This window comes from Sciurus vulgaris, assembly GCF_902686455.1.
Source record: "Sciurus vulgaris genome assembly, chromosome: 13".
NCBI classification, from domain to species: domain Eukaryota; kingdom Metazoa; phylum Chordata; class Mammalia; order Rodentia; family Sciuridae; genus Sciurus; species Sciurus vulgaris.
The window spans coordinates 48,661,000-48,674,234 of record NC_136474.1 but is presented as its reverse complement, the minus strand read 5'-3'; the positions used below and the strand labels follow the sequence as shown (position 1 = coordinate 48,674,234).

Sequence of the window (13,235 nt, the reverse complement as noted above, 5' to 3'; positions counted from 1 at the left end):
ATTTTCGCAATATACTTTAATCCTGAAAGAGTGTGGAGGTGTTAAAATATGAAAAGCTTCTTTGGCCCTTAGATAGAGGTACCTGAAATGTAAACAATTGCAATGGGAGCCTTCTAGATGTGGATGCTTACTTCTTATATTGAGTTGGAGATGAATGTCCTTGTCTCTCAAAGATATGGTAATTTCCTTTCCAACAATAATAGATTTTTTTTGATGTATTGAGATTTGTTTTCAAATGCCTTAAAAATAAAAATTCATGTATATTACTATAAAGAATAGTTTTCAAAAAAATCAGAGAAAAGCATTCTATGATATTACACCACATATTTTATTAATGGTAAATGTCTGCATTTGTTTTTAAAAGCTTAGCTCTTACTAAGCATTTTTTTAACAAAGGATAGTAAGCAAGAATCATTTTCCATACATAACTACGTCCACAAATAAGATTATTAACTTAATACTGAAAGCTAAACAATTCTTGAATACACAGGAAAACACTACTAAAACTGTTCTCTATCACTGAATAGAATGCACTTAGAAAGACACAAGCATACTGAACATAGAAAAACAATCTTGTGGATTTAGTCTGTAAGACTAGAATGAAGAATGACATGCAATTCAAAATTTCTTTTTAAAATATTTTTAAATGGAATCACTTGAACAAAGGTTTTGTTTTGTTTCATTTGAGGGGAAGACAATGTGTTTCCCAAACTGATCCTCCTTGGCTACTAAATAGCAAACTGTGTAAGATTTCTCTCTCTCTCTCTCTCCTCTTCCCAGAAATTACTTACAGATCACTTTGCATAATGACAACACAGAAACATTTTTCTGGTTAACAGTGTCATGGCCATAAATTATCAGTATTTAAAAAAAAAAAACAAATATCAAGTGCAAATCTAGAAAACTTCCTTTAAAGAATTATGCAAACCCAGCACATGTGCAGTATCACTATTACACAAGCTAAGCAGTATGACTTACAAACGTGTATATAAGGACACACGTGTACTAAAGACCACCTTCTATAAAGTTTAATAGTGTTGCCAAGTTAATAATTCTTTCAAGGCACTGAAGAATTATGTAGATGGAGTTTCCAAAAGATAACTAACAATTGCTTAACTGTTAAAAAGCCCTGAGTCAGAACTTTCAATAGCTTCCTGAAATTATATCTCAAACAAAATGGCACACTTAATTATTTTATAAAAATTATAAGATCATTTTTTTTGGAGGAAAGAATTCATGTTTATGAAACAAAATCAAGAGACTATACAGGAAAATTAAAATCTTCAGCAATATTATCTTAGACATTTTGTACACATCAATTATCTTATAGTTACAGATTCAGGCACCAAATTAATGTGACAAGTCACTTCTCCTGTACCTACCACTTAAGTTCTCAACAAACTAAAAATCTCAATTTTAAGCTCAGGTTCTCATTTCCTCTTTACTCACACATTAGAAGAATTATGCTGGAAAAAGTAATACTCTGACAGAAAAGGAGGTAGAAAATGCAACTTACAATTTTAATGCATCAGCTTCACCATCTAGTTCATATTGATACTGTAGTTTCACTCACTAGTAACCATTTATCAGTACATTGAAGCTCAATCTAAAGAATATTCCCCCTCACTGTAGTAAAGCACTATACACAAGACATTAAAAAGTTTCCTCAAATTTAATGTTTTAAAGTACAAGTGGAATTACTAATACTGCCATTAATATATGTGTGTATGTTAAAGTTCCAAGGATATATTTGATTATCAAGTAATACCAGTAAGAATTCCTATCATAATATTCAAGCAAGTGAAATTAGGTTACCATTTTGAGAGAAAAACATATTTTGAAACTTTGAAAAGTAAATTTAAAGACAATGGACATTTTCAAGAAAAAGGCACACATAATTTGTGAAAGTCTATTACCTACCTTCCCAATATGCTACAAATTCAAAGTTTACCTAATTATGATACTTAAAGTATGTTTCTCCCCTTTGACTCAGAGTGAAATAACAAACTCTTTCAATTAACAAGCATTTAAAACCTACCCAAATATAATTAATAACAATTGGGGCAGAGGGAGAGAAATGCTATTTCCCCCAAATTTTAGAGACCTGATGTTTACTATGACTTTACAGTATGAAAACACTAACTACTGAATAATTCAGGTGTTGGGTTTCTACATGGTCAAAATTTCATTCCACAGAGGAGTGAGAGAAAAGGGGAGTTGTTTAATAGGCACAACATTTCAGTTTTGCAAAGATAAAATTCTAGGGATCTGTTTCACAATAATGTAAATGTATTTAACAATTACTGAATTGTACACTTAGAAATAGTTAAGATGGCAAATTTTATGTTATGTGTTTTTTTACCACAATAAAAAAAATCTATTCCAAAATTCGATTTTTATACAAATTATTACTATAAAGCATTTTAGACACTGAGAGGATAAGTGCTTTTCCTTTTGGATTAAAAAAAAAAGCAAGCTGTAGTTAAAGTCTATAATTTACAAAACAACTGTGGATTAAGCTAAACTAAATGATTGGTTAAGAGACCCATTTTGTTATTCAATTAAGCATACTCTCTTCATTAATGCTTTGATGAAATCTACATGATCCTTTTTTCCTCTACACTCAAAACACCAACTTTTCTGTTTCCCACATTATTGCAACCCCAATGTCCTGACTCATTTCTCTATTTTCTTCATTCATAAGTTTAATTAATTTCTAGTCCAAAAAGTGTGCAGAATTCAGAATAAACATAGAACAGCAATTAAGGAACGCATAACTAGGCAGGATGTTTCTAGTGCATAAAAATGACCCAGCAAGCTCTGAAATTTGAACTGGACAAATCTTAAGCAACAAGCATTTCAATATGCTAAAATGATCTTGTGCAGCCTAAAGCCATCAAAAATATAATAAAGGCATTTGCAGTATTATCTATCAATTAATTTTATGCTTCAGTAGCTAGTTGGTTAATCTGCAATGTTTAAAATTGTAAATATTTTAAGCATAATTCATCCCAGCTAAACACTTGTCTAATAATATTCCTTTACTAATACAAAATTATCTTTTCTTGAACATCTTGCTCCTGACAAAATTAAATATGTATATAGTATAAGTAAAAATGTTAAACGATGTGAACATATACAATTAGGATAGCACCATCTGGTAATTGTGTGTGTCTGGAGTAACACAGCTGAAGAATAAAGGAGAAAATGTGAGAGTATGAGGGGGTACAGAAAGGGAATCCAAATATTACTCACTGATAAGTCTTCTAAAACATTAGGAAGAAATGCTATCATCAGTGCCTTTGGATTTCTTTCTTTCGTCTACAGATAGGACTTCAAATATACAACTGCCACACAATAAATTCTGAGAGTGCTAAGAGGCTGATCTTTTTTCAATGTTGTATATCTAGCCCCTGAAGCTCAATAAATGCATTTCTGAATAAATGCGTGCTGTTTTTTTTAAAAAAAAATTATTCTAGGAAAACAGTTCTTTTGAGCACAGGATAAAAAAGGTTTAAATAATGAGAAGGAAACACACCTAATCGGCAACGTACTGCTAAGAGACATATAAGAGGTAGCAGTTTCACAGAGTTGGAGAAAAGTCACTTAAATGATTAAATTCTTAATCTTATTCTCCCTTACAAACTCAAAAAAAAATTAAGTTTTAGGTGCATGAACAGAAACATTTTCTATTCAATAAACAACCTTCAAAGTAACACAAAGTTTACAAGTACTTAGCACTAAAGTTTATACTGACTTTATAACTTGTATAACAAAAAACAATTTTTCATATGATGGAAATAATTAAATTAGCTTGGAAGATGATATTGCTTTTTAGGGATATAAGTTTTAGCACTGCAGCTTCCGAAGACAAATAAAAGGGACTTAAATGAAAGACAGTTAAGCCTTTCCACAGTTCTCAGATTGGCCAAATTATAATAGTCAGCTAGGTGCTCCCTTCTGATCTGCTGACCTAGTGGAAAAGTAAAGTGGTCTACGGTACAAAAGGAAAGGAAAATCCTGACTTCTGCTTTTTCAAATTTGCAAAAAGTCTGTCTGTCTATGTGAACATCACCAGTGAGATGTTCCGTTTTAAAAAGAGAAGTTCAAAATATACTTTTTATAAGAGTCCCAATGGCCCCTTTCTAGAAAACTGAATAGAGTCAACATAAAGTTTCAAATTTGAAATTTATCAAAACTTTACTGTTCAAAATGTAAAAATTACTCAGTTCAACACAGATACAGGATTGCTAAGACTCCACAAGCAGCCAGCCAATAATTAAACAGTGAGTAACAGTGCTATGAGGGCCATACACTTCATACTTTCACATTCAGGTGTTACAGAAGAAAAACAGAAATAAGAAAAGCTAGCCAGATTTAAGGGGGGAAAGAAACTATAAAAAATATCACTATACTTAGAAGTATGCTTATACACAGTACATAGTAGATATTATTGTAAACAGCTGATTTTTTTTAATAATCTAGCAGCAAGGAACCCCAAAACATTTATGTATATATTTACCCTAGATACAAAAGATTACTCATTCAAAGGAGAGAAAACAATTAGAAGCTCTAGAGTCAAGTGTGTGCACCCCCCCCCCCAATATTGTACAGGCAATCAGACATATTTCTATAAATGTCTGGGCACTCTTTCTAAACAAGTAACTACTATTAAGTTATTTACTGTATCTTGGATATTGTTGGCAGTTTAAATAGTATCTTCATCTGTAGATACAAAGAGACTGTTTCATTATTAGAAGGAATTACTATGTGAGAGAGAATAATGAAAGTAAGGCCTTTGATGAAGGTAGAATCAGTAACACTGTCAGAAGTAATAGATACAGAGAAGAAAAGATTGCTGCCTTTGGACAATGAATCCAAGCTGAATAGAACCTCAGAGGCCCAAACAGGGCTATATCATTCCATGAGTTAGATCAAGCCCAGTTAAGTCATCACAGGGAAAACTACACTTTTCACAGGTATTTTTAAAAGGCTGACTGAACCAGTGCATACATTAATATTAGAAATGCAACTGTCAATGGTCAGTCAACAGGTACTCTTTTATTGCCCCCGCTTCCATTCTCCACTATGATCGCTTAAAACTGGTAATTTGATTCAATTTTTCTGTTAAGTCTAGTAAACAAAGAATAATGACTCTGAATTTACCCTTAGTCTGCTTCCAGTGATACTAAGAATTCAAAAATGAACATTTGGATAACTTCTCATTATCTTAAAAAAAGACTCTTCCCTTCAATACTCCCTTAACCATGTGGAATTTATAATATAATTTTATCATTTAACACATGACGTAATAATTTGACTTGCTCGTTTCATCTGATGCAGTACATTTCAGAGTACCCATGCCACTTCATTGTATAAAATCATAATAAACTGAAAGATACACACGTACATGGAAGTACACATTTGGAGGTCTAATAAATTTATAAATTTTAAGAGAATATGCAATAAAAAGAAAAATAAAAGGAGATCATTAAAGGATTTTCCCCTTACAAACTACAAGGAAATTACCATGGATTTAATGTTTTCAGTTTAAAAAAAAAAAAAAAAGAAAACAAAAATAAATGAAAACTCATGATATCAAAACTGTAGAGTTTTGTTGTTGTTCTGATACAGTGACAGTCTAACTGCACTCTACTAAAGAAACTATGCTATTAGAAATTAATTCATTAGAACCTCCAACTAGCTTAAGAGCTTACAAAGATCCCATGACCACATACTTTAGCTAACAAAACACTCTGTGTTTCTTAGTCAGTACAAAAGAATCCTTCGTTCAATAGCCTTTCGACAAATTGGACATTCACTCATTCGGTCTCCACAGAGCTGGCATGTTCCGTGGCCACAGAGGAAAATCATATTCTTCAGACGATCCAAACACACAGGGCACATTGTCTGTAATGTGAGAAAACAAAGTAATAAATGCTGAGACATTTTCTATTTTAAAAGTGTGATGTATTAAAACTCCACTGTCATCAATTTTATTTTTTTCAAATAATTTTGTTGCTTTTTAAAAACAATTTTTAAAAATTTGTAAACACTTAAAATGCTATCTGTATAAAGTATACATACTGATTGCTCCATTGGGATAATACACAGGGTATTACATAAAATAAATGCTAATTAAAACGAAAGATGCAAATACCAAAATGTAACAGGAAATGGATGAAACTAGTCTCACTCAGCTGCTCTTGCATGCAAAGACTATCACATATCAGGTATACTAGAGGGTGGGAGCAGTGCACAGATATAGCCAAGAATACTTGCCACGCAGGAAGCTAGATACCATACAATCTCAGCACTATCATCACTCCCATGTTAAAAAAAACTAAAGAAACAGGCTTAATGGGATTCAAACCTTCCTTAAGGCAAGCAGCATGCCAGAATAAATTCAGATTACATAGTCCCACAGCTTTTACTCTTGAAATGTGCTATACTGCTCTGTTAGCAATGCAAAATTCCTTAAATTAAAAACAATCAGCCTTAGTTACACATTAATAAATTTCATACTTGAAGAATTTAGTGTGTTAGGTATACTTCTGTGAAAATATTCTAGGAAGTCATATTTATTCACAAAAAACTTTACCTTATAACAACAAATTTTACCTTAATATTACACTTCATTCTGAATCATATCTTTCTCATATAACAAAGAAATAATACATAAGCAGAAATGTCTACATAAAAGACATATAAGTTTGAAGTCTATATGGCAATGTAGTTACCAACTTTGACAATACTGGAGATGGGAGGGAGGGAGGGAGGGAGGGAGGGAGGGAGGGAGGGAGGAAGGAAGGAAGGAAGGAAGGAAGGAAGGAAGGAAGGAAGGAAGGATCATGGTTTAAATTGTTTACCACATCTCTCCAAGGCAATTGTCACATGTAAGAATTCTAAGAAAGCAAAGCTATAGAAAATCACATCTTTTTGAATTTTAAAAAAGTCACACCAGCAGGACACAGTGGCACATGCCTGTGATTCCAACAGCTTGGGAGGCTGAGGCAGGAGGATTGTGAGTTCAAAGCCAGGCTCAGCAAAAGCAAGGTGCTAAGCAACTCAGTGAGACCCTGTCTCTAAATAAAATACAAAATAGGGCTGGGGATGTGGCTCAGAGATCAAGTGCCCCCAAGTTCAATTCCCAGTACAAAAAAAAAAAAAAGCCAAACCATCTTTTTTGCATCATTAAAATAGTTTCATTTTCACTAAATTTCTAGAGTTCTACATAACTAGTAATTCTTATTTCTAAAAGTAAACATATCTGTGTATACTGTGCTATTGCTTTAATATTCTTTTTCTTTTTGATACTGGGGATTAAACCTAAGGGTACCTGATTACTGAGCTACATCACCAGACACCCCCAGGCCTTTTTTATATTTTTATTCTGAGAGAGGATCTCACTAAGTTGCTGAAGCCAGCCTCAAATTTGGTATCCTCCTGCCTCAACCTTCTAAGTTGCTGGGGTTGCAGGCTAGTGTTGCCACCATGGCTGGCTAGTATTAATACTTTCTTAATTATAAATGAAATTAATTTTTGTCTGTTGAAGATACAGGTGGTAACAGAAAGATGAGAGTTTTAAGTGAAGAGTTTTATTTAGATGTTTTCTTTGGTTTTCTTAATAACCTTAATAGGGATTCCTCAACGAAATCCCAACATTTCTCAAAAAATTAGTTTGATTAAAACTACTTAAATACTAAGGTTGTGAAATATGATAATTTGGATTTTTAAGAAAGAATAAAGTTCTTCTGGGATGCTAAACTATGGATATAAGTAGCACTGAAGGCTACAGCTGTGGCTCAATGGAAGAGCACTTGTCTAGCAATGTGCAAAGCCCTGGGTCTATCCCCAGCACCACTTAAAAAAAAGTATGAATGAACTTACTTTTAGGATTCATAACAAAGTTCAATAAGTCTCATAAGTATATATAATACTCTGGTTTCTCTTCAGACAACATAAATCCTTCATCTTTTATTCTAGTGAAATGTATGAAGTTAGTAAAAGGAAAAAAAGTCTCATTATTCATTATAAGAACACTTTAAAGGGCTTGGGATATAGTTCAGTGGTAGAGCACTTGCCTAGCCTAGTATATGTGAGACCATGGGTTCAACCCCCCACAATGCAAAACAAAAAACAAACAAACAAAAGACCACAAAATTTAAATTCACAGTAAGAAGAGATAAAATTATTCGCACAGAAGAAAAAGATCAATTTCATCTTTCTTTAAGTGAAATGAGAAAAGAACTAAAATATTAGAAGCTTCAAAAATTTTTTAAATGTTTTACTTTGTATTAGAATGAGCCAGATACATTTTCATTTACTTAAGAACCTTTAAAATCCTGTTTTATCTTTACTTATTCACGATATAAATATTGCTAAGTATGGAATTTAAAAAAGAAAATGAATCCAGTCAGAGTTTTCATCTTTTCAGATGGGCGTTTAAATGCCTAATAAATACATTATATTCAATTCTAAACTAGTTACCACTGGTGATTTGTTATCCTGGGTCACCATCTATTGACTATGTTACTTGTAAACTCAGAAAGCAAACTCGGGAGTGATGACTGCATGGTAATACTGATGTAATGCCAAACCACAGAAAGAACATTTTTGCTGCTCAAGTCTTTGAATCAGAGTAAGTTGTTGGGTTAAATGGTAAGTGTTATGGCTCAGATGTAGTGTCCCCCAAAAGCTCACATGTGAGACAATATAAGGTTTGAAGGAGAAATGACTGGGTTGTAACTTTAACCTAATCCGAGAATTGATCCCTGATAGGATTAACTGAATGGTAACTGTAGACAGGTGGGATGTGGCTATGGGTATATATTTTGTATCTGGAAAGTGGAGTCTCTCTCTCCTGATTACCATGTGAGCTTCTTCCCTTTGCCACACTCTCCCACCATGATGTTCTGCCTCACCTGGAGCCCTGAGGAACAGAGCCAGCCTTCTATGGACTAAGACCTCTGAGACCGTGAGCCCTCAAACTTTTCTTCCCTAAAATTGTTCTGGTCAAATCTTTTAGTCAAAGCAGCAAAAAAGCTGACTAAAACACGGTAAGGCAGGGCCAAAAAAAAAAAAGACTTGCTTTCTTATTTACCACATACCTATAAATTTCAGCCAATTCCTTTCTCTTATTGTTGATTTGGTTAAATATTGAGTAGATACAAAGGAGTACTTTGTTGATATGTATAAGATATTAAAAGCAACATAACCAAAACCCAGTTTAAAGTATGGAATGCTACTCTCACTTTTGAAGCCCCATCAGAAACCTCTTCAAGGGCTGGGCTGTAGCTCAGTGGTACAGCGCTTGCCTCCCACATGTGAGGCACTGGGTTCAATCCTCAGCACCACATAAAAATAAATAAAGATATTGTGTCCATCTACTTCTAAAAAAATATTCTTAAAAATATTTTTTAAAAACTGAAAAAAAAAAAAAAAAAAAAACTGAAGAAATCACCCACCTTTTACTGATAACCATCATTCTGAATTTTGCACTTGCTTCACTATGCAAATACACACAGGCTTTTTCCTATCAACTATCACATATATACAAATATGTATACAAACCACAAAAGTTCACAAACTGACCAAAACTCAGGTAATTGGCTCTAAAAACTTCCCTTGTGCCTCTTTCCAGCCTTTTCCAGTCAAGAAAACCACTACCCCTTAACTTTAAACACCATGTATATGTTTTTTTTCCCCAAATTTGTATTCCTAAACAATATCCTGTTTAGTTTTGTTAGGCAATGACAAACTACCTTCCAAAGTATTCTTACTAAGTCATATTCCATCAGCAGTGTAAGAGTTAAGACTACTACACATTCTACCTTACACTTGTTATTAAGTCTTTACACTTTCCCCAATCTAACAGATTTGAAAAGGTCCTTCATTATGGTTTTTAATTTTCATTTCCTAATTAGTACTGTGGCTGGGCATTTTTTCCATGTTTATTAAGTCATTTACATGTTTTCTACTTTGGAAAAATACCTGGCTAAATATCCTAGTCTGATACTATTCATTACAAATATTCAAATGCTACAAGTGATACAATACTTTAAATTATGCGTACTACAGAAAATTCTACAACTTTTACCAAAAAAATAGCACACAGCATCCGAGAATCACTATTTAACAAAATCATTACCTGCTCCTTAATGTCCTGTAACTGTTGCTGCAACTTTTGCACATCTGCATTGACATTGGTATTATCCTTGTCCTTTTGTAACACTGGAATATTCCCGCTTGCTATAAGAGATAATTTTTTTGTTGTTGTTACTATTTTAACATAAAATTATTTCTAAAATTGTTATTGTTTACTTAAAAACAAGAATCTTTAAAGAAAACTGGTTTGCACATTAATTTCTAATTATATTTAACACTGTTAGACAATAATCCACAGACTTCCAGGTTTTCCAAGGTTGTTCTTGCTTTGTTTGGAAGTTCACAAATATATTTTATGCTTATTTTCTCTGCTCCTATACCACAGGAACTTAAGAAAGCAGCAGCAGTTTGGGCAGTACTAATTAAAGTCTCTCAGATGATTTTTATGAAGACATACAAAAACTGCCTCTTTCCTTTATATCTAAATTTTCTTCTTGTTACTGATCTGAAATGAGGAACTCAAGAAAGGCCTTGATCAGTAGACTGCAAAAATGAAGGTAAATCTTTGATATCGTGTTTCTTACTCTCTATATTCTTGGTCTTTTACTCCAGGTCATCTGTCCCTGAGATTTTTATTCTACTCTCTGTGAAAAAAGACAAAAGCCTTGGACAGAAGTGGGTACAATAATGTTCTTCCTCATCTGTTCAAAAACATGTTTGCAATATAAAAAAAATCTGGCTAAAAGACAAAAAATAATTTTAAACAGCTATATTATTTAAAAGGTTGAAGACAGTGTTTGGGAAGGAATGTAGTTCAGTGGTAGAGTACTTGCTTTGCATACATAAGGCCCTGGATTCAATTCCTAGAACAGCAAAAAAAAAATTTAAATGGGATTATTTTTCTACTTGTTTGCTATGTTACAGTTCAGTATGCCTACAGTTACTCTGTCCCAAATAACTACTATTCCATAAAATACAAACAACTTAAATGAATTTGTAGACCTTCTACATAAAGGAACCACATTTATATTTTTGCAAACTGAAAAAATAACTTGTAAAATGATGTCCCCTCAAGATACACTAAATTGGGTTCAGGTATAGCTCAATGGAACAGCATGTACTTAGCACGCACAAAGCTCTGGATTGTCCCCAGCATCACTCAAAAATGGATACACTAAATTTCACCTTAAAAACAGGGAGCAAATATTCTTTAAGCAAGAATACAATATTCTTTACACCACACGTGGAGGATCTTCAAAAGACTTATGTTTTAAGATCTACAATCACACCACAACCTAGAAGATGTAATTCGAAGTTTCTTAAAATTATAATGAAAGCAACAGAAAACTCTACTGGTTTCTCTGTGTGGATCCAACTCACATACCTTATATTTTATAAAGCAACAATGTATTATAAATGGGGGAAAATATTCATTAAAATCCTAACAAGAAAGCAAAATAAGAAAATGCTTTAAGAAAATTCACTTACAGATATCATCAGCAGCATCTTCTGAACTTTTTCCTCCACAGCACATAATGAAAGGCACTCTCCTTTCAACTACTGCCCGGCACTGCACACACTTTTTCATTAGGCTAGCACAGTCTGAAAAACAGTAACACAGACACTTCTTACAAGGAAAACCACCAATTAAAGTACTGCCTTTCTCTACTTATTTCTATTAAATTTTACACTTAAATATTAAATAAGTTATATGGATACACAATTCTACCTCACTGAAATGTTAAAAACCTAAGAATGAGTATTCTCTGTTGACAGCCTCTAGAACAGAGTCCATTATGAAAACAGTGACATTTTCTAATAGTTGAATAGCGAGAATATTTTAAAAATAAATTAACACAATATTTCAAGATCTTAAGGTTTGAGAACAATGAAAGGAAATACCCTTGATGAATGTCAACTAATACTTAAATTACAAGGTTGTCTGCATACTAAATTCCTAAAAATGTTTTCTTATCTCTAAAATTCCTAAAATATGTTCCTTTACCTTCCTTCTTTTATCAAACTGATAGAACAAGCAAATTGCTTAGTGTCTACTTTTCTAAAGTAGTAGATTCAGGAAAATACAAAAAAAAAAATTCATAAGACTACTTTCTAATACTTATTTTGAAAAGGCTATAAACTGTATTTCAGTAGAGTACTTTCTCATTCCAAAAAGAAATAACTACTACAACTATTTGATGTGTGTTGTTAATACTACCTTGACTCTAAAACTTCTTAATTAATTATAAAATAATACACAGCAAGTCAACATGTTCTTTGGCATTAACATTAAATATGAAAGTATACTCTACATCTTAGCCTGTGAATCAAGTCTTTCACTTCATTGTCCACTTTAAAACCAGAGAAACTCAAGGCAGTTTATTCAGGGATAACATGTAAAAACACTGCAAAACCACTGATGCTGACAGAGTGGGGCACATACATCTAACACCTACAGTATAGGGTGGACAATCATTATTGAGGCTGAGGCCAAGGCCTGAATGTAAACAGGGCTAATGTTTGATTATACAAATGTGCCTAGGTAAGAATTAAGTTAGTAAAAATATTGTTTGGAATTTGTATTCAATTGGGAGAAAATTTTTTTCTTAAATTTTAAGAATTAATTTATCATTACATAATATATAACAATAATTATCTAAAATTCCTATTACTAAGTTCAGTTATTATAGTTTCTATAAAATCTTTCTTCAGCCCCTCTAAAATGGATATAAGCTTTGACCTGCCAAGGCACTTAATGCTCTTCAGAGCTCCCAACACTCTGCTTAAAATTATGAGTACTAAATACTTTAGTGTATAATCTTTGAGGAAGATATTTTCCATCTCAACTTCATCTTCCCTATCAAATAAGTGTTTAAGAATGTATTTACAAAATGGAGAAAACCACCTACTTCTTAGGGTGTATGTGTGTGTGTGTGTGTGTGTGTGTAGAGAGAGAGAGAGATAGAGAGAGAGAGAGAGAGAGAGAGAGAGAGAGAGAGAGAGAGAATAGAAAGAATTGGAAGATACTAGAGGCCCATTAACTTTTTTGTTTGTTATCCAAAATACAAAATAATACAAAAAACCCCTCATGGATATAAATTTTGTTTCACTTCATATTGTTATAATTA

General features: G+C 32.7%; 1 protein-coding gene across 1 annotated transcript in view; it reads right to left on the bottom strand.

Annotated features, from left to right (window-relative positions):
* Positions 1-872: 872 nt before the first annotated feature.
* The window catches only part of MIB1 (MIB E3 ubiquitin protein ligase 1), a 132,334-nt gene continuing 119,971 nt past the window's right edge, over positions 873-13,235 (bottom strand). Inside the window, exons 19-21 of the mRNA XM_079108293.1 lie at positions 11,596-11,709; positions 10,151-10,251; positions 873-5,910 (exon numbers count right to left, since the gene is read on the bottom strand). Coding sequence (XP_078964419.1) covers positions 5,770-5,910; positions 10,151-10,251; positions 11,596-11,709 — 356 coding nt within the window. The 3' untranslated portion in view covers positions 873-5,769. The remainder of the gene's footprint in view (positions 5,911-10,150; positions 10,252-11,595; positions 11,710-13,235) is intronic.